Source organism: Polypterus senegalus, unplaced genomic scaffold (assembly GCF_016835505.1).
Source record: "Polypterus senegalus isolate Bchr_013 unplaced genomic scaffold, ASM1683550v1 scaffold_1466, whole genome shotgun sequence".
Classification (NCBI taxonomy): Eukaryota; Metazoa; Chordata; class Cladistia; order Polypteriformes; family Polypteridae; genus Polypterus; species Polypterus senegalus.
Genome location: NW_024383755.1, coordinates 1 through 21,724, shown reverse-complemented (window position 1 = coordinate 21,724; position 21,724 = coordinate 1). Strand labels below are relative to the sequence as shown.

At 45.1% G+C, this 21,724-nt stretch overlaps 1 protein-coding gene across 3 annotated transcripts; it reads left to right on the top strand.

The window, feature by feature from the left end:
* Positions 1 to 1,180: 1,180 nt before the first annotated feature.
* Positions 1,181 to 21,713, top strand: LOC120521607 (solute carrier family 25 member 35-like). 3 transcript variants are annotated; one of them, XM_039743115.1, is made up of 2 exons: positions 1,181 to 1,669; positions 21,109 to 21,713. In XM_039743115.1, the coding sequence occupies exons 1-2, from the start codon at positions 1,298 to 1,300 to the stop codon at positions 21,217 to 21,219; spliced, it is 483 nt and encodes a 160-aa protein (XP_039599049.1). In that variant the 5' UTR covers positions 1,181 to 1,297; the 3' UTR covers positions 21,220 to 21,713. The 3 variants fall into 3 exon arrangements, with proteins under 3 accessions (XP_039599049.1, XP_039599050.1, XP_039599048.1); XM_039743116.1 differs by lacking the exon at positions 21,109 to 21,713 and adding an exon at positions 3,962 to 3,993; XM_039743114.1 differs by lacking the exon at positions 1,181 to 1,669 and adding an exon at positions 9,619 to 10,105.
* Positions 21,714 to 21,724: the final 11 nt, after the last annotated feature.

The following is a 21,724-nucleotide window of genomic DNA, read 5'->3' as shown; positions in this document are numbered from 1 at the left end:
ACATTTGAATTGAGTCTGTGGGAGCTGTGGGACAAAACTGCCAGCCGTTGCACCATATTGGTGTGCAGGTTGCTGTCCTGATTTGCCTCACTGCGCACTAAATCTCCGCCTTTGCCCAGTCCACAGCCTTTCAGAATTTCACCGCTCTCCGTACACGAGACAATACACTGAGATCTGAATTTTAAATCCGATCACCGACGACCCGTCACCGCCCACTTTTTAAATCGCCACGTCTGCGATGGAGTCACTGAACGGGTGGCAAGTTAATGTTCTTCTTCACCAGATATGTTCACTGGCCATGACTCAAATGCATTTAACATGCAGCTAATGTGAGGGGCACCATCGTAAAAAGGAGATTCGTTTAAGCGCCCCTCAAATCAAACTGTCCCCTTGTTGCGAAAGAAAGAATACAAGGCAGAGCCGGAAACAGTCTGACAGCGAGTGCTTCGTGATGTCGGGTGACTCTGTCTACACAAAGAGCCATCAACATCTGAGCCGGTGTTCTGACGAAACATCCTACCCATCGAAATGATCTACTCACTGATACTACGCATGCGCAGACCAAACTTTTTACAGTTTTCTGCATAGGTATTTACTGTCAACATTTTATAAGTTGTATATTTTGCATGTGTGACTTTTAATCTTGTACAGGCCATTGCATCCATGCACGGCTGTGTCTCTTTCGGGCATTAAATGATGCATATAGAATAAATTGAGAAATGTTAGCATTTCCATAAATTTGATAGACGACTTCTAAATACAACATGTTAAATGATGATATGGTATAACGTTATAAGTTTAATGTTACGACTTACAATAAACGGATGGGTGTGACATATACGGTGTATATACCGTATCTGCCATTTAAATAAACTACGGTAGGATACTTCGATAAAGTAGGACAAATCGTCAGAACACCGGATATCTAGCAGCGGTGATCGTACACTGGCAGCTCGCCTGAAACGTCCAGGGAAACCTGAAGGTCATCGAAGAGTTTTCTTCAACTGCTTTGTCTTCTGTGCCGACTCGTTTTAACCCTGCATTGTTTCTTCACAGTGGTTACTATTGAATAAGCCTCGCCCAGTTCCGGGGGCGCGACAGAGGCTGGCCCAGCGCTTAGGATTCTGATTGGTCCAAGTGGCACTGGGACCCCGCCCGCCGACTGTCGCCTCCTTTCCAGTCGCCGGCTCCCCAGCTGCTGTACTTATTCGCGAGACGCCAGTAGTTGCTGGGGTGCTTGTCACGAATCGCGGCTTCCCGCTTCTCCTTTCCCACGCACACTCCTGCTCCACCAGCTATGGATTTCGTGTTGAGCGGGGTGGCCGCCTGCGGCGCCTGCCTTTTTACGAATCCATTGGAAGTGGTGAAAACGCGAATGCAGCTGCAGGGTGAACTGAGGACACCCGGCTCCTACAAGATCCACTACCGCAATGTCTTCCATGCTTTCTACACCATTGGCAAGGTGGACGGGCTAGCAGGACTTCAGAAGGGGCTCGTGCCAGGACTCAATTACCAGTTTGTAGTAAACGGAGTGCGACTGGGCTCCTACGCCATCCTCGAGTCGGGGGGCTACATTCATTCGGAGGGCAGAGTGAGCCCCGTGAAGAGCGTCGCGGCCGGAGCAGTGGCCGGAATGCTGGGAGCCGTCATTGGGAGTCCCATGTACCTGGTAAGTCACTCGGTGGGCGTCGCGCGAAGTGAGTGGTTTTGAATTGTGGGGTACGGAGCACCGCACGCAAATTCAGCTTGTTCTTAGGAAAGATAATAATTCGTAAGCCCAAGGTGCGGACGGCACTCTAGTATTGCCCTCATGAGGAACAACTTAAAATGTACACTTTACGCCTGTACCCACAAGAATACCCTCGTCTACTAGGATACTTGTAAAGTGCCCTCAATGGTGTGCACCGCGACTGGCACCATATAACAGCTGTAAATGCTGCGAAATGCCACGCGATTTCTAATACATGACAAGGAGATGATGGGGGTTACTGCTACTGCCTCGGCGATCTAAGACCTGGGTTCGCATCGCTTGACAGAGTCGTGTGGAGTTTGCAGGCTCTCCCGGTGTTTTACAATGGCAATCTTCCGTTCTGTGGCAGTTTTGTAATGCCATCATTGTCTCGGTGTGTCATCCCTAAGAGACACACTTGTCTTCAGTATTACAAATAGAATTATTTTGGTGACGTTTTCCATAAGATGCAAACGCATGGCTTTGTGTATTTCTCTTTTGCTCATTTGTTTCACTGAGCGGACAGGATAACATAAATCGCCTCTTGGTGCCTCCTGAAGCCACTTCCAAAACAGAATTCCAGCGTGTTCAGTGGGCTGTTAGACGCCAGATCTCCTTTAGTTATCGGGCTTAAGTCTGCACAAGTTAGTGACGTGAACGGTAATTGACGGCGGCGCGAGCCTTCAATCCGGAGACGGCAGGCGGGAAAGGCTCCTGCTGCTCACCCACAAGTAACGGACTGATTGGCACGGTAGTTGTAACCAGGCTGGCATTCTGTGTATAGGCTAGCCAGGGAAGGGTCTAGGAGGGCGTCATCTCATTGTCAGGACGCATTACTGCAGCGCTCTGTAGAGGTTCACATCTTTATTTTCTTTAGAAAAATGTGTCCAGACCAGAGCACAGAGAAATGTTTATGCTGTGCACCTCAGCAGCGTCTGCACTACACTGCAATCGGTGTGCTGTTGCATACACTAGTGCAGGCAGCGTGCAGGGCATGACGTGCCGCTTCTTCGTTACCTGGGCACCGTGCGCGTGGCAGTGCGGCAGAGCCACTTCAACTTCTGCACTTAGCTGCTGCCAGGACCAGGAGTCAGAACTCACCGCCTCCCCCACCAGGTCTTCCCACGGGGCGTACAGACGGACACACCGCTGGGTCCCAGTCCCATCCTCCTCCTCCTCCTGTTCAAACGCAGATTAAGTGATGGCCAAGCCGGGTGCAGTCCAGAGTCCAGCAGCTCCCTTCAGTCATGCCTGCTTGGCTTGTTACTTGGGTTAGCCTGGGTTAGCTGGGTTAGCCCCGCCCTCCTCACCAGTTTTGTCCTGCTGCAGGTTGAAGATTCGAACGCCACGCCTCTCTGTCATTCGACGCCACGCCCCCAGTGCTCAACGTCCGTCTTCTGACGCATTTATTTGACGGCAAAACTTGTAACGTTGATTAACCCTATAAGTGTAAGGACGATGACATCGCTGTTAGTATACCTTCTCCCGATCATGAGGCAGGAGTCAGAGCTTCTGGTTATATTATTATTGGCGTAGCTCTTTTTAGAAACAATAAAAAAAAAAACCCAAACCAGTCAGTTATTATCCATTCGCCCATCCATCCATTATCCAACCAGCTATATCCTAACTACAGTGTCACGGGGGGTTTGGGGGGGGGGTCTGCCGGAGCCAATCCCAGCCTACACAAGCTGCAAGGCAGGGCACAAACTCCGGGCAGGGTGCCAGCCCACCGCAGGGCACACACACGCACACAGGATTCGATCATTAAAAGAAAGAGGACATAACATTGTTTAGATTAAGGAAACACCAAACTCAACATGCATGTGGTTTCATTTATTTCTATTATACTGAATTCTATTATTCAGAATATTTCAAATTATTTTACATTATTTCTGGAACCTTATTCAGTAAACGGGAAAGTCCCATTGATGGCATTAATTTAAATAAGTGATGATCAACAGACGTGAAAATGAAGGTCTAAACATTGGAGTTCTCAGTAAAAGAAAAGAAAAAAACACTTTTAAAATGGTTTGCATTGAACAATGTTTGAAATGTTGCAGTATACATGGGGACCTTCCTCCTCCATTGTCTGTCTTGATTTGTGTTTTCTTAATTTGTTCTACACTGCAATTATAACTTAAAAATACATGTCAAGTAGAGTTAATAAACTTTCTAACGGTTTTCCAGGGTTTTAATTTTCATGCATAATTGTACTCCCTGTGAATATTACAGGAGCAATAGAGACCTCCATCCATCCATTTTCCAACCCGCTGAATCCGAACACAGGGTCACGCTGGAGCCAATCCCAGCCAACACAGGGCACAAGGCAGGAATCCAATCCCGGGCAGGGTGCCAACCTACCGCAGGACACACACCAGGGCCAATTTAGGATCGCCAATCCACCTAACCTGCATGTCTTTGAACTGTGGGAGACACGGGGAGAACATGCAAACTCCACGCAGGGAAGTGAACCCGCGTCTCCTAACTGCGGGGCAGCAGCGCTACCACTGCGCCACCCCAATAGAGACATATTACATAAAAAAAATGAGTGCTGTGGTAAATGTTTTTAAAATGATATTGCGTGAGTAAGGTGTTTAATCCTTGAAGTACCAATCCTTATTAAGTGATTGTGTACTTTGTATACTGTTGGTATCTCGGCGGTGCCACGCTGGCAGCACTGCTGACTTGCAGTAAGTAAGGAGACCAAGTTTGTGTCCTGGAGTCTGCATGTTCTCCCCGTGTCTGCATGGGATTCCTCCTGGTCCTCTGGTTTGCTGCCACAGTCCAAAGACATGCAGGTTTGGTGCACTGGCATTGCTAAACATTGGCTCTGGTGGGTGTGTGTTTGCCCTGCAATGGATTGGCGCCCTGTCCTGGGTTTGTTCCTGCCTTGCACCCTATGCTGGCTGGGATGGGTCCAGTACACTTGAAACCCTGTTCAGGACTAAGTAGGTTAGCCAATAAATGAATGAATGGCATCTTGGTTACCCCTAAATATTTTATCATATACAGTATGAAGGTTTACCCAGGATAAAAATCATATGTTTAAAATGTTTGGTTAGGGTGCCGCCATTGAGATACACGAGATAAGAGTGAATATTTACACTTCTGTGGGCTATGTTTGTAGTAGATGTCCCTTTGGAGTGACTGAGACTTCCGATTTATTTGTCATACATTGTCCAGATGTAGTGAAGTGTTTAAAAGGACAAAAGACTTATTAATATGTACTTATCAGAAAAGTGAGGCAAATCTCTTAAACAGCCTCATAGATATCAGCAGATGTTTTTCTAAACAAATGTAAAAATTTGCATTACTGAAAGTTGCACTCTGTGTGCCTTACTTCCACAGACTGTCTTTTATTTATTTTGGAACTGAACTAACATTAATTCAGATTTTAAGCTCAGCTTTATAAATGTTTTGTTTGGGTGATACAATAATTACACATCTGATAAACGGAGGTCTACTTTTTTTTGTAAATAAGATTAACAATCCAAAAGACGTTCTTTTACTTTTTCTAACCCGTTCTTTTCTTGGAGGCTTTATTTAAAAGTTGTTTATTTTTGACTTTATTTGGTTATTATTAACCATAGTATTGCAATCCCATGATGCACTGGGGCCGAGTGACAATGACATCATCTTCTCAAACATGTCCAGGTCACCTCACACCGTCACTATACCTCCGAGAATTGGGTAAACTAAAGAAGATTACGTCTGACGTCTTACCTCTGGTCGTTCTGATAAAATCCATGACAGCTTCTCTGTTCAGTTAGCAAAACTAGCTGACCTTCCTGGTCCCTTTCTCATGCATCTTATAGTCCAGATTTAAACAATAGAGCAGCTTTCCATTAGAACCAAAACCCAAAAAAACATTAATGATAAGATAGTTAATAAAAATATGACGCTTGGTAATCACTGGTCGGCCATTTCTGTGTGAACTTCATCTGATCTGTTCTACCACAGCGTCAGCGTATCTTTGTCCTTTATTGGAGACTCAGGTATGAGGTGAGCGTGGCAGTGACGTCCTTTCAGAAATAAAGGTGTGAGTTGTTGCTGCACCTTCAATAATAATACTAATAATTCTTTACATTTATGTAGTGCTTTACATGGAGAGCAGGGAGTCACTTCAGTCACCACTAAGGGTAGCACCCTACCTGGATGATGCAACAGCAGCCATTTTTGTGCCAGTGTGTACGTCACACATGAGAGATTAGGTAGTGAAGGGGCGAGAGAGAGAGACAGGGGTTGATTATGGGGGCCAGAATGACCAGGCTGTGATGGGCAATTTAGTCCTCAGTAGGTATAACAAGGGCACAAATATGTCACCATACCAGTGGTACAATCGTCATATCCCATGAGCACTCAGTACAAACGATAACTTATATCATTTTTCTCTGAGCGCGCACAGCGTAACGAGGACAGAGAACAGGCTGGTCGAGGGTCTCCGGGTGCATCCAAGTGATGAACGGTCTAAGATGTGAGAAACTGTAACACATCTTTAAACGTTTATGGGAGAACACTGCTGGAACACACTGCAGACATCTTGGAACAGAATTCACAATGGAGTTATTACACAATTAATACCTGGAATGACTGATAAATTGTGAGCAGAGTGCCATCGTGTCCATCCATCCATCCATCCATCCTCTTCCGCTTATCCAAGGTCGGGTCGTGGGGGTAGCAGCTTAAGCAGAGAGGCCCAGACTTCCCTCTCCCCGGCCACTTCTTCCAGCTCTTCCGGGAGAATCCCAAGGTGTTCCCAGGCCAGCCGGGAGACATAGTCCCTCCAGCGTGTCCTGGGTCTTCCCCGGGGCCTCCTCCCGGTTGGACGTGCCCGGAACACCTCACCAGGGAGGCGTCCAGGAGGCATCCTGATCAGATGCCCAAGCCACCTCATCTGACTCCTCTCAATGCGGAGGAGCAGCGGCTCTACTCTGAGCCCCTCCCGGATGACTGAGCTTCTCACCCTATCTTTAAGGGAAAGCCCAGACACCCTGCGGAGGAAACTCATTTCAGCCGCTTGTATTCGCGATCTCGTTCTTTCGGTCACTACCCATAGCTCATGACCATAGGTGAGGGTAGGAGCGTAGATCGACTGGTAAATTGAGAGTTTTGCCTTACGGCTCAGCTCCTTTTTCACCACGACAGACCGATGTAGAGCCCGCATCACTATGGACGACGCAGCGATCCGCCTGTCGATCTCACGCTCCATTCTTCCCTCACTCGTGAACAAGACCCCGAGATACTTGAACTCCTCCACTTGGGGCAGGATCTCTCCCCCAACCCTGAGAGGACACTCCACCCTTTTCCGGCCATCATGTTGTTATATTTAAAGCATCAAGCAGTTTGGAGACTTCTAACGTACTTGCTGGTGCCTGATTGTATTTAATGTACATGGTAACAGTTATTAGTGAATGAAATTACAACGATCCATATGACACTTGATTTCAAACTTCTGTCAGGTAGTGGAAATGCAAGCCCACCCAAGCTAATAAGCACTAACATCTTCAACACAACATCATCGTGTGCAGCGTCCTCCTTAAACCGGATGTCCAGTGTGGTATTACATTAACCTGCAGAAGCTGCTGACAACAAAAGTGATGAGGCAAAAGTCATCATAATCATCATCAGTATTATTATTACATCTGCTTCAGTAGTTAAAAGTAATATTGTAGGCTTTAGTCGTCATGTCCATGCAGCCAACAGTGAATCTTTAATCCATTATGTTCATGGAAACACTTGTTCAAACATCAATATATTTCCATTTATACTTTGTAAAGGAAGGCAGGGACAGACTGGCCCCTTGTCTACCTGAAGGATCCTTATCATGGATGGAGGACACAGATGGACAGATGTCCCAACCAGGATGGTTTGTGTTCCCTTTCCCAGAGGAGCAGACTGCCTAGCATGGCTCTGTACTTCCCCAAGCTGCTGGGTGGCTGAATACCCCATACACACACTTGCAGGGTCACAGTGGGGCCTGCTCAGGAGTTATAGTCCCATTGGACAGTCCTGTTAGGTGCTGTCGGTGCCACCAGGGGGAGCTCCTGAGAGTTCTGTCTGTCACAGGAGTACTTCTGGTGCCTCCACATTACACCACAGAAACATTTCTGAGTCCAGCATAAATGGAGGAGAAGGACGATGACCTGAGGAGGAGGAGGAGGAAGGAAGGAAAAGAAAGAAGAAAAACAAGTGCAGTTGTTCTGATTGTATGTAAGATAAAGCAGCCTGTCTGAAAAGGTACTAAAGATACAATATAAAATACAAACAAAATATAAGGAGTTGTGTCTGAGGTTGGGGGGTCTCGAATATTCCTACAGGACACAACCTGCATTTTCAGTCTGACATATTTATGTTAGGTAGCTAACTGGGGAATACAAGCATTGGAAAAAGCAAACTAAAAATAAGACAAAAATGTGGGTAGAACAGGTCAGGCTTGTAAAACGCGATCCTTTCCTGGCTAGGAACATTAATACTTTTTATACGACTTTTAAAGTAAAAGTCGACAGCTTCAAGATGACACTAGTCAGTGTGCTGGCACCGAACCAAACGTGGCATCTAAGTGTGTGAAACTACTCTGGAGATTATAAACCAGCCAGGACAGGAAGCTCATTTTGCTGAATATGGCTGTCTCAATAGAGTCTCCTGGCCCCCGTACCAGTAGAAGAAGGAGCTTCAGGAGGGGAGCTGGAGAATTTGGTTCTTCCCAGAAGAAGCTGAATGCAGGGTCATGGTATCAAGCTATAAGTGAAAGATACTGTACTCAGTAACATTGGTGGTGCTGGAAAAAGGAAAGTGAGTGGGAAATTACGGAAGGCCGGTGACTAATGGCAAGATGGACTCTGGCAAGGAAAGTCAGTCGACTTCCAACACACAGTGGCTGACCACCCAGAGGATATTTTAACAAACCCCACAGGTGTCAACTGCACAAATGGTGCCCAAGCTGAGATTTGAATGAAATATGTGGGACAAGCCTGTCAACCACTGCTCCACACTAAAAAAAACACTTTTTTTTAGTTAGCATTGGTGTTGATGAAACATCCAAAGCAGCTTCTTACCACACACCCGTGGAATTTAATTGGGCTATAATATGTAGCCATGAAGAATAACTGAGCATTAGGCTGCATTATCCAAAATTTACAGGCCTGACAATTTATTATGTTACAAAGCAACATTTTGGCATCGAAGTTAAGAGTCCTTCGCTGTCCTGATTTGCCTTACAGCCCACTAAATCTCCGCCTTTGCCCAGTCCACAGCCTTTCAGAATTTCACCGCTTTCCGTAACACGAGACAATACTTTACACTGAAATCTGAATTTCAAATCCGATCACGGACGACCCTTCACCGCCTACTTTTTGAATCCCCTTGTCTTCGCGGCAATTCGATGGAGTAAATGAATGGGTGGCAAGTTAGTGTGGAGGATTCCGAGTAATCGCCAAATATGTTCAGTGGCCACGACTCAAATGCATTTAACTTGCCGCTGAAGCGTGCGGCACCATTATACAATGGAGAGTCGTTAAAGCGCCCTTAAGATCAAACTGTCCCCTTGTTGCGGAAGAAACGCAGGGCCGGAAACGGTCTGGCATCGTGTGCTACGTAATGTCAGGTGACTCTGTCCGCACAAAAGAGCCGTCAACACTTGAACGGGTTACCTAGCAGCGGTGATCGTACACTGGCAGCTCGCCTAAAACGTCCAGGGAAACCTGAAGGTCATCGAAGGGTTTTCTTCGACTGCTTTTTGTCTTCTGCGCCGATTCGTTTTAGCCCTGAATTGTTTCTTCACAGTGGTTGCTACTGAATGAGCCTCGCCCAGTTCCGGGGGCACGACAGTGGCTGGCCCAGCGCTTAAGATTCTGATTGGTCCACGTGGCACTGAGACTCCGCCCACTGACTGTCGTCTCCTTGCCAGTCGCCGGTCAGTTAGAATAGTGGCAGTCGCGTGGCTACTTGTTAGGAGTCGGTGCTTCCCACTTCTCCTTTCCTACGGACACTCGCGCTCCACCACAGATGGACTTCGTGTTGAGCGGCGTGGCCGCCTGCGGCGCCTGCCTTTTTACGAATCCATTGGAAGTGGTGAAAACGCGAATGCAGCTGCAGGGAGAAATGAAGACACCCGGCTCCTACAAGATCCACTACCGCAATGTCTTTCATGCTTTCTACACCATTGGCAAGGTGGACGGGCTAGGCGGACTTCAGAAGGGGCTCGTGCCAGCACTCAATTACCAGTTCGTAATGAACGGGGTGCGATTGGGCTCCTACGCCATCCTCGAGTCGGGGAGCTACATTCATTCGGAGGGCAGAGTGAGCCCTGTGAAGAGCGTGGCGGCCGGAGCAGTGGCCGGAGTGCTGGGAGCCGTCATTGGGAGTCCCATGTACCTGGTAAGTCACTCGGGAGGCGTCACGCGAAGTGAGTTCATTTGAATTGTGGGGTACGGAGCACCGCACGCAAATTCAGCTTGTTCTTAGGGATGATAATAATTCGTAAACCCAAGGTGCGGACGGCACCCTAGTATTGCCCTCATGAGGAACATTTTAAAAAATTTCCCCACAAGAAACCCTTCGTCTATCGGGATACCTGTAAAATGCTCTCGGTAAAATACTCTCGATGGTGTGTCTGACGACGGGCACCATATAACAGCTGTAAATGCTGCGAAATGCCATTAGTGCCCTTAGAAACTTGACAAGGTGATGATGGAGGTTGCTGTTGCTGCCTTGGCGATCCAAAGTCCTGGATTCGCATCCCGTAACAGAGTCATGTGGAGTTTGCAGGTTCTCCCGGTATTTCAGAACGCCGACAAACAAGTCGGCTAAAGAAGAAACTTTTCCGTTTCTGTGGCAGGTCTGTAATATTATCATTGTCTCGGTGCGTTATCCCTAAGAGACATACTTGTCTTCAATATTAGAAATATTATTTTGTTTCATAGATTGTTTACAAATACATTTGGGTGGCGTTTTCTATAAGATGCAAACTCATAGCTTTGCTCGTTTCTCTTTATACTGATTTGTTTCGCTGAGCGGACAGGATAACAAATCACCTAATGGTGCCGCATCTAGAACAGAATCCCAGCGTGTCTGGCCGACTGTTAAACTGCAGACGCCTTTGATCATCGGGTTGAAGTTTGAACGAGTTAGTGACGCGAACAGCAACTGACGGCGGCGCGAGCCTTCAAACTGGACATGGCAGGCGTGCCGTTTATCGTCGTCAAGGTACGGGAAAGGCTCCAGCTGATCACCCACAAGTAACAGACTGATTGGCAAGGTGATCGCAGCTACACTGACCAGATGGCCAGCTCTCCAGAATTCGCCGGGTGCGCTGTTTATTCCGGATCCGTATATAAGAAGCACCAACTGGTATTGCCATGTCTGTCTGTCTGCTCCCATTAAAACACTCGTCCTCCAGTGGACCAATGTTATTTAAATGTATCTCACTTATTCGTCAATGAAATTCGATCAGGAAACTCGCGCTGAATTAAGCTTTGAAATTTTAAAATCTTGCCCTGAAAAACTCTGGCGAGTTTACAAAGCCCTCGCTCTTAACATATAGAAGCATCCTTTATGGCTTTAGCTACGTTCTGTGTTAATTTTGCCTTGTAAGCGGTTACATTAGCTTATATATTTGGGATATTTTCCTGTTTTACTCGTCTGTCCGCCGCTCGGATTTCCAGTACAAGTCAGTCAAAACTTTCGAATCGCGCGTGCGAGCCTGTCATAGAGAAACGCGGGTTCTTGACTGTGCGTGTGCGCGCGCGCGTGTAAGCGCTGCTCTATAATTACAGACTGAATTAACACCCCCGGTATTTACGTTACAGGATACCTCGCGGCTTCGTTATCTGCACATTGTTGTTGTAAAGAATGGACGTTATCAACTTGCAGCTTAAAGGTGTCTGAACGGATTAATCACTCGTTTTCATTTGCGAAATTTGCCATTGCGTTTCTCGAAGTGAATATGCGGTGTTCGCCGGGTCCATATTTTGCCCAATATTGTAAAGGAAATTCGCCCTGCCCCCGGCTAAGCGCCCCATGATGCTTTACAAGGCCAGCGTGACATCACCCAGCTGTAGTAGCCATGCGCAGAATATTCACTTATGCTTAGTGTAAGATCATTGGTTCGCTGGATCGGAATCACGCGAGGAAAATAAGTAAATGTATACCTTATCGCTCTTGACAGTGCTGCGCGACATTACGTCCACCCCATCCCCTTTAACCTAACGGCGCTCATTTCACCAAGGCGGTTCCATTCGCCGTTGCGTCGACCCCTTCCCCTGATTTCCATACTTATACAGGTATATATGCAGAACCCTTGAGCTGGCAGCGCAGCACAACTATTGCTAATTTATGCATGCAATGTTTTTTTAGCACTTTATTGATTTTATTACAATCAAATAACATTCCATACAAGCTAGTCAAATTTAAAAAAGCTAGGTTCGAAAGAAATCCGTCCCACCCACGAGAAAGAGAGCTAGGCCAGCAGAGCAAAACTTTAAACTAGTAAAAATACATAAATAGATAAATTAATAAATGAATACAAATAAATAGAATAAAAAGAGGGGAGAGAATCTGCTTCCTCAATTTACAGTAAAGACTTATTGTAAAATGTTATTGATAAGAACCTGCCAGGGCTTGAAAATGTTATGCTCAGATCCTCTAAGTAAGAATTAGATTTTTTTCCAGTTTCAAATAGTATATACAGATAGGTCCATAAATATTTGGACAGAGACACCGTTTTTAATTTTGGTTCTGTAAATTACCACAATGCAGATGCAGTTGAAGTGCAGACTTTCAGCTTTAGTTCAGTGGGAAGAACAAAAAGATTGCATAAAAATGTGAGGCAACTAAAGCATTTTTTTAACACAATCCCTTCATTTATGGGGCTCAAAAGTAAATTGGACAAATTAAATAACTGGAAATAAAATGTTAATTTCTAATACTTGGTTGAAAGCAAATGTTTGGGCAATCGCGTTCCTTCTCCTGGCTGAAATCACCTGTGTAAGTATCGCTAAATTTGTGTTGATGAACTGGACGTGCAGTGCTAAGCTCAGCAACACAATCTTGAGAGCAGTACTGGGGGCACAGTGAAAAGGAACATGCATTAAGTAGTCGGATTACTCTTTGAAGTAACAAGTAATCGAACGCCATTCTTGTCAACGTTAAAATACCTGTGTTTTTATTATCACAGCAGCACTGGGCAAGGCAAGAAGCACACAGAGTGTGCAAAGTGCAATACAGTAACAGAAACCTTTATAAACTTCTTCTTCTGTCAGCAGCTCCCGTTAGGGGTTGCCACAGAAGATCATTTTCTTCCATATCTTTCTGTCCTCTTCATCTTGTTCTGTCACTCCCATCACCTGCATGTCCTCTCTCACCACAGCCATAAACCTTCTCTTAGGCCTTCCTCTTTTCCTCTTTCCTGGCAGCTCTATTCTTAGCATCCTTTTCCCAATATACTCAGCATCTCTCCTCTGCACATGTCCAAACCAACACAATCTCGTCTCTCTGACTTTGTCTCCCAACCGTCCAACCTGAGCTGACCCTCTAATGTCCTCATTTCTAATCCTGTCCATCCTCGTCACCCCCAATGCAAATCATAGCATCTTCAACTCTGCCACCTCCAGCTCGGTCTCCTGCTTTCTGGTCAGTGCCACCGTCTCCATCCCATATAACATAACTGGTCTCACTATAAAACAATTTGGTTAAACTTATCTATGAAACAATAACAGTTATCACTGGTGCCATGCTTATTTTTGGATTCACAGTGGCTGATCATGATGTGTTAACCCTTTTTTGCACAGTCGCATGATCCTGGAGCGTTTTGCCAAATGGGAACTCCAGAAGGGTACCTGATTATTTAAGCGCAGATTATTACGAAAACGGGCTTCTGTCTTAACCAGGTTACTTGCCTTAACCAAATTATGTGTGTGCATGTAAACACACTTGACATGGCAGAAGGAATACATCAGTTCTTCATCTCCAACTCCCATGTCTGATGCAGACACTGGTGACTGTGGTCTGTTTCCATTGCCATATTAAAAATGTCATCGCAACTCCTGTCGTTCGCAGATCATGTCACAGCATTTCCATCGATGGTGTTCCTCTGCTTTCCTTTTGCTCTCTTCTCAGTGATTTTATGCAGCAATGCAACACTTTCAGTGCCTCCAGCTCTGGCGATGTCCCAAATATTTTAATTGTCAGTTCTTTATGTCAGCTTGGTGTCCTGTGCTCTCTTTAATACTCCTTCATTACTGATCTGATCACAACTTTTTTTTAATCATTCTCCTTAAAGGCCACATGTCACAGCGCTTTAGTCTGCCCTCCATTATTTTGCTCACAGTCCCTGTTTCACAGCCGCACATTAAAGCCGATGTCCCATTGAGTGACTTGAGTCAGACTCACCAGCCGCATGTCAAACTGAACAATCGCCTTTGTTAGGTTTGGCCTCTTTTTGTTCCTGCTTTCTTTTTTTTTGTTACTTTCTGATGCTCTTTTCTTTTTCTATTTTGACTATGAAGTCATTTGTTGTATACGTTTGGCTTGGTTGTATGCAGTGTTGTTTTCTTCAAATAAAAAAACAAAAAAAGTAACGCCAGCCTTATGACTTTCCACATCCAAAGGTGGGAGCCGATAGTGTGCAGCCTGACGGAGACAGCACTCTAGCTATCCCTGCCCTCCATTCTGTCGTGGTACATAAAGCATACGATGTTAGGTGCACAAGCTTCTCTTCTGTTTGTGAGATCCAAAACACTTGCATTCCTTATTCTTCGTTGCTGCATTCGGTGCATTGGACTTCTGGATGGTTGTTCCCTCCCCTGTCACCATACGACTAAAGCCAAAATCAGGTCTGTTTGAGGTGCGAGTCGCAGAGTAGTTGGAGTGTCAGAGTAGACGATTATCTCTGACTTGCTAGGATTAATGGAATGAAATCTGTGACTGAAAATCAATGGAAAGGTCGCATAAAGTGACCAAGAACAAACATAACACCTTAGCACACTTGCCTTTGTTTTTTTTTTTTTCCATTGTCACGTGTTGGTTTGGATGTATGAATTTCAACTGCTTGAAGGATGTTTTTTGCCACAGCAATCTTCTGGATTTCCTTTAGAAAGCTTTAGATGAGGAAAGGCCATTCAGCCTGACAAAGTTCGCCAGTCCTATCCTCTTAATAAAATAACATCAAGTCAAGTTCTGAACGCCCCTAAAGTCCTACTGTCTACCACACTATTGGGTAGCTTATTCCAAGTGTCTATCGTTCTCTTTGTGAAGAAAAACTTCCTAATGTTTGTGTGAAATTTACCCTTAAGTTTCCAACTGTGTCTCTGTGTTCTTGTTGAACTCATTTTCAAATAACAGTCTCGATTCCCTGGACTAATTCCCTTCATAATTGTTAACCTCTCCAGGCTAAGATTCGTTTAGCAAGAGAGGAGAACAATGTCTAGTCAAGATCTTTTGATAAGATAACTGTCCAACAGAGTCTACTGACGTTTCTGATGAGTTTTTCCATACAATGTGGGTCTGTAGTCAAGTTGTCTGGGACAGTCCAAGAGATGCAAACAATCCTCATATCTGGCCATAAAACTCTTGTCTCTATTTACACCATGTTGTAATGTGTTACATTTTAGCACGGGTTTCACTTCCCATTCTTGTCTCTCTTGCTGTGTTCTGACGTTTCCCATAAGTCCTGTGACTTTAAAGTCCCCCTCGCAGTGTCCATGGCTTCTGAGGTGAGCTGCTACAGGAACATCTGTGTTGCCAAGCTTGATGTGGAACCTGTGTAAGTTCATTCTCTGGCGGAGTGTTTGTCCAGATAGAGTGCAGTGTCAGGACATTTCATACAGAGAATGAAGGTAGGCCACATTAGATGATCTGCAGGTAAAGGATCCCTCTGTGCGATGTTCTAGTCGGCAGTGTGGTGTAACTACGCAATCTGTATCATAAATGTAAGGACACGTTTTACATCTTTTCTGTAGGCAGGGAGGTGTGCCATGTTCTGTGTTCTGTCCCTAAGTGAACCTAAAGAAAATGAGATATCCCTGTAGCGATTTGATGATTAATCAAAGATCTGGAGGGGAGCGAGTCCCCCTTAAACTTACATAGATCACACAGAAGCGTTTGGGGGGACCTGGCCCCCTGCAGCTTCATCCTTGCCTGGGAGTACTTATAGTGCCAGATCAGTGTACCCAAGAAACACTTCTGGGTCAGGCGGAAATGCCAAACCAAATGGGAGTCTCCTTGGGGGCCACCAGGGGGCACTGCCACGAAAAACCCAATAGGGCTGCCTTCCTGAACTAGAAGTCACCCTGCGGGTGTCCAAACTGGAGCCAGACCAGCAGAGCACAGCCACCTATCGCACTGGGGAACAACTCTTCCTGGCTGAAAGTTTCCCCCAGTTCATCCATTCTTCTTTCTCATTGACTGGGAAAAGGATTGGAACCCATCTGTGCTGTCATTCTATAATGGTCTCCAGGCCAGGTAAAAGAACTATCCTTGATCCCAAACGGGATATCAGTCAATCTGTTATGGCTATTACATACTCTCAACATTTAATATTTCATGTAGTTGTTCTTCTCTTTCAGCAAATAAACACCATATCACCTTCAAGACACCAAGTCAGTGTTAATACCAACTTCTAAGTAAATAGTTGGGCTGCAAAACAGCCCTCTATCACTACTCTGCTGATGAATTGCTTTTCATGTTTGCATGTAAAAAGCACGCAGGCAGGTCTAGCTTGACATGGTGACTAAGGCATTGGCAAACAGTTGAATACCTTCACTGGCTCGCAGTCACATCATGAAAATCCTATGTAAATGGCCGCGGCGCATACTGATCTGCTGAATCACCTTGGACAAAGGCGGCCAATAATGATGACCAGCAAATGTCATCACAGGGAGCTGAATGGGGCAGAGAAGATCACAAGTCTGACTCTTTATGGGCATCCTTTGATGAGAGCAGGGTCCACCCTGGTGTCCTGGCTAACTTGCCAATCTCAGCCTGGTCATTCATGCCCCCTAATCATCCCCTGTCTCTTATTGGCTCTTTTTCTCTTAATAGCTAAAGTGTGGCGAGCCTACTGGCGCTATAAATGGCTGAAATCGGATCATTCGTGCGTGGATGCTGCACATTGGTGGTGGTTGATGTGGTTCCCCATTGTCTGAGTAAAGTGCTTTGAATAGCTAGAAAAGCGCTATATAAATGTAATTATTAAGTGCATCAAAAATCAAAAATGGTTAAATCCCAACATCAGGGTACTGAGGTTAGGTACTGAGGTTACTTTAACTGCAAGAACCTTCATCATGAGATGTAGAAATTGGGCATAGTTATGTTATGAATTTGGCAGACCAATGTAGTTTTATTTTAGCAGTGCCGTTGAAGGCATATTGCGGTCAAGTGAACGTTTAAACAACAATACGGGAACAACTCAAAGGTCTGGGTGGCCAGGAGGACCTTCAATGTGGATGTGTATGAATCTGCAAGGTCAGAAATGGAAGGAAAGTCAAATGAGTCACCAAAGAATTCATTTAATTATATCCCACCATTTGGATGTCCCTGGGGTATTTAAGATTTGGGAAATGTGGAGACATTTGCACAGTGTGTGTATACCTTTTATATCAATTAAAAGGTAAGTCACCATGTTGAGCCCTGCCCACTATGTGTGGCATTGACTCATTTTAGTTATCTTCAACTACTTTGTCCACAAGTCCTCCAAAAGAGGAAAGGCAGAGGGTGGGACAGTCCTCATGCTCGGCAGGAGTAGACTGGGCATTGATCTCGGGTCACTGCAGTGCAGGGATCTCAAACTCCAGTCCTGGAGGGCCCCAGTGGTTGCAGGTTTTCATTCTAACCCTTTTCTTAATTAGTGACCAGTTTTTGGACCTAATTAACAAGTTACAATTCCAAAGTTAGAAAACCTAACAGCTTAGTCATAAATTCACCAAATGAGAGTCTCCATATACTTCTTAAACACACAGAGGGAGTTGGAGGTTCAGATGAAGGTGGGCAGCTCATTCCACCGGCTAGGTCTAGATTGAGATTTTATGGTACACACTGGTGGCATCACCAGATGACTTTCATCGGCAGAACTGAGTAGTCGAGAAGGAGCAGAGGACCTCACAATGTCTCCATATTCCATACATGCTGACCTGTTGACTACTCTGTAGGTGAGCATCAAGTCTTTGAACGTAATACTTGCTGGCACAGGGAGCCATTGCAGTAATCTGAAAAGAGGAGTGACATGTGTCTCACCAGAGGTGTCCCTGCAATTAGAATCATGTGCACCGGCTTGGTGACACAAGCTTGTACTCCAGCTAACAGAGAGCTGCAGTCGTCTAGACGAGACAAGATGTGACTTGTGCTGAATACTCCTGCTCATCGGCATACCCAGCTGATTCCAGTTTCTGCTAAGCTCAATTACTTCACTATCCAACATGAAAGGCAAATTTGGAAAACTGATGAATGCCTATAATGATCTTAATAGCAATAGTTGTGTGGTCATCATTTTAACAGAACGGGCAGCCCTGGACTTTTTCACTCATAGCGTGCTGCTGGTGGGTGAACTCAAAGCGGCTGCCATTGTTAATATCCCTCCATCTACTCATTGATTCTGCTTAGTTCAGTTAAACAGACGAGAGACGCCTATCTACCCTCTCTGGCAGGCCTCTGACATCCACCAAGTATGTGAATTTTACAGAACTGGTTTCGCACATCACGAGTTTCCTAACAAAATTGCTGAAGTCTGGCCTCGTTAACCTCAGATGACACATACAACTTCCTAAATGAATCACCAGAGTCAGGGTTAAAATTGTGAAATCGCACGAGCTGTGCATGCTTTCAAAACCAGTCCGGCTAGTTCTTAGCGCAAGTCCTTAGATGAGTGCGGGTCACATCTATTTGTATTTCGTATGGTGTATGTCTACTTTGGAGCACACTTTTACAATCATGGTGGTTACTCACAACTGACCAGTTACGGGCAGTTGTGAAACTGTCACAGTCCCAGCTCTGCATGCGAGTTGATCACATCAGCTGGTCTGAACCGGCGTGTGCAGATCTGCTCCTGCTAGAGACAGCGATAGGCATCACTTATTGGTACTGAGCGAGTGAGCCTCTAGTAAAGTGCAGTCAGTTTAGTGAATGGTCAGTTTCACGTTAAACGAACCTTCAGATCAATGCAACTTCAGCTGATTTGCCTTCATTTCACAACGGAGAGCCACCTTTGGCAGGAGTGCTCATTTGATTCAGAGAGGACCCCAATAAGCACAACCAGTGGGTCTGAACTATTGTTCAAATGATATTTTATTTTGAAAAAAGTGTGTTGTGTGATTAGAACACACATCTAGGAGTGTAAAGTGTGGGGAGAATGAAATTTGAACCCATGACCAGAGCTCAGGAGAAGTCACTCAGAGTCGCCTGGTTAGGTAGGAATGCTTGGCCTGCCAATATGACTACTGTACATGAGGACCTGTTGTCCATCCATTGTCTGAGCTGACCATCTTCAAGATCAAGAGTGTGCCATCCCAGGAAAGCCGACCCTAAATGGGCATGGTAGTGTCTCACTGGGCAAACTCCTATAGAAACACACTAGTTTAAGGATACCAAGTCCTCTCCTGCTTGCGTATTTAGAATGAAGTAGGACATAATAATAATAATACATTTTTATTTATATAGCGCCTTTCCCATGCTCAAGGCACTTACAGAATATAAGAAAGAATGGCAGGGTATACAGTATATAGCATAGTACAAAGCAAATAAATAAATAAAGAAGATTAAGACAGTGAATTCAGAGAAAAGCCTAACAGACAACAGAATTGATGGTCCAACACACACATACGGGTTACATGAGCATCTTGACAGAGAAGTAAACTGAGAGAAGGGGAATGAAGTCAAGTAGAGCTAAAAGCCTTCCTGAACAGATGAGTTTTGAGTTGTTTTTTAAAAGAATTCATGGAGTCGGCTGACCGTCTTGCTTCTGTGTTCTGGTTGGGAAAAGCCATAAAGTGCCAAGTGCAATGAGGGGGTTAGCACAGGCGAGCTTTGTTGGTCTGAATAGCCTGTTCTCGTCTGGATTGTTCTAATATTCTAAAGACGTTTTGCTGAACTCAAGTACTCAGTAAGTTGTTCTGTGTATCTCCCAGTCTCTCTAATTACATATTTGTTAACATTTGTACAAGATTAACTAACCGTGCCTCTCTATAGAAATAATTCCACCATATCTGCTGGCACCCACTTCATTCGTCTTTGGAATAATTTGAAATCTTTCTACTGCATGAGCTCTGGGTGTTTAACTCAGCATGGAGGACTTCACTGGTGCCTCTTTTGAGATCTGTGATAAAGTCTGTTTTATTTATTTAACTATTTGTCTATGTATGTAAGCATGTTACGGCTTATTCACTATGGTTTCTAAAAGTTCTTTCTCTTAAAAGTTGGAAATTGCCATCTTTTGGTAAACCCCAATATAATGTGTGGAAAGTATCAAATCTGTGTGGCTTTTATTTTTATTTTTAGAATTGGGACCACCAGGATGAACAGCAATAGTAGAGATGAAGCTAATCAGTTGTCTGCCATTCAGATGTTTTTCATCTGTGACCCTTTTTTCATGTTGCCCTGTTCAGCTATGGATGAAGCTTTAAGGTGACAAACAGTGATGGCCCTGGACTTCAGGCCAGCTAAAATATTTTGTGGACCCAAAGTGATTTCTTGTCCCAACTAACCTCAGTAGTGAGTTGGAATGGGGACATCTACTAGGTGCTGGAGCGCCATCTTGTGGTTTGACTAGATATTACCCTGAAGAATACTGTGCCTATACGAATTCAGTGGAAATTCAACTTGGCAGCCACACCTCAAAATATCCTCCCGTGTATATGGAGGATGGAGGGTTGGCCACGAGAGTGCCGCAGAAATCCCAATCCGCCATTAGTCCTTCTGCTTCATGCTTAACTTGCATTTTGAGAGGAGAGAACAGCAAATTTCCACACAAGTCCTTGTCCATCTCCTTTGGTAAAATGTTGGTGATTTGTGCATCACAAGCCTGTAAACGGACCGCCGAAGTGTGGATGTTGACACCTGGTCGGTATTTCTCTCCACCGTCCTCAATGTCTGAGTATTTAACATGCCTTTAGGTAAATAAAGAAGAAAAAAATGGCCATTCCAGCCCACCCCTGGCAGCAGTGGGTGAACGGCAGACTCCAAACCCAGACAGGGTGCCACTTACACTCATACATTTAGGGGTCAATTTAAAAAGACCAAACACAGTAACTCGCACACACCTTTCGGGATGAGGAAGAAAAACTGCACCACCATTAAGAAATGATCTGAATGGCTTTTTGATTGTTTTTAATGTTGGGAATAAACACTAAAAGATGCCATTTAAAACAAACATTTTTTGATATTCCAACTTTCAGGTGAAGACGCATCTCCAGAGCCAGTCGACTGCTTCAATTGCAGTGGGGCACCAATACCAACACCAGGTAAGTAGAAGGAGACAGCCTGTACACATAATGTATGGCTGTTAATATGTGGGCATGTTGGGCAGACGGAAGTGCTTTCTCTTTAAAGTGGCCAGTTAGGGGTCGCCAAAGCCATATATATTTTTTTATTATTGACCTCAAAGTGCAAAGGTGTTGTTTATCAGCTTTTATCTGAAATTATAAAAAAGCTGAGCACCAGGAGCCACAGTGTGGAGGTGCCCACCCAGTGCAGCTCGCCTGTTTATGTGCCGGACGTTGTGTTCATTTCTTTTGGTGGGTTTTTCACGAGACGCCCAGTAAGTTTGTGTGTGTACGGACTGCCTTTTACTCTCAATGCGTTTTCATGAAGTTGTGGACCTATTCTGGTGAGCTTCAAAGGGTCCTCAACCTGACTGTGATCAGGGCCGGACTGGGAAGCTTATTCAGAGATGACGAAGCAGACCTGAAGTCTACCCCAGGCCAGGCCACACAGTATTCATCAGTTTCCTTGTACAGGCACAGACTCAAAAAACTAACAAACACCATTTTGTCTTGGAAGTTTTGATGAATG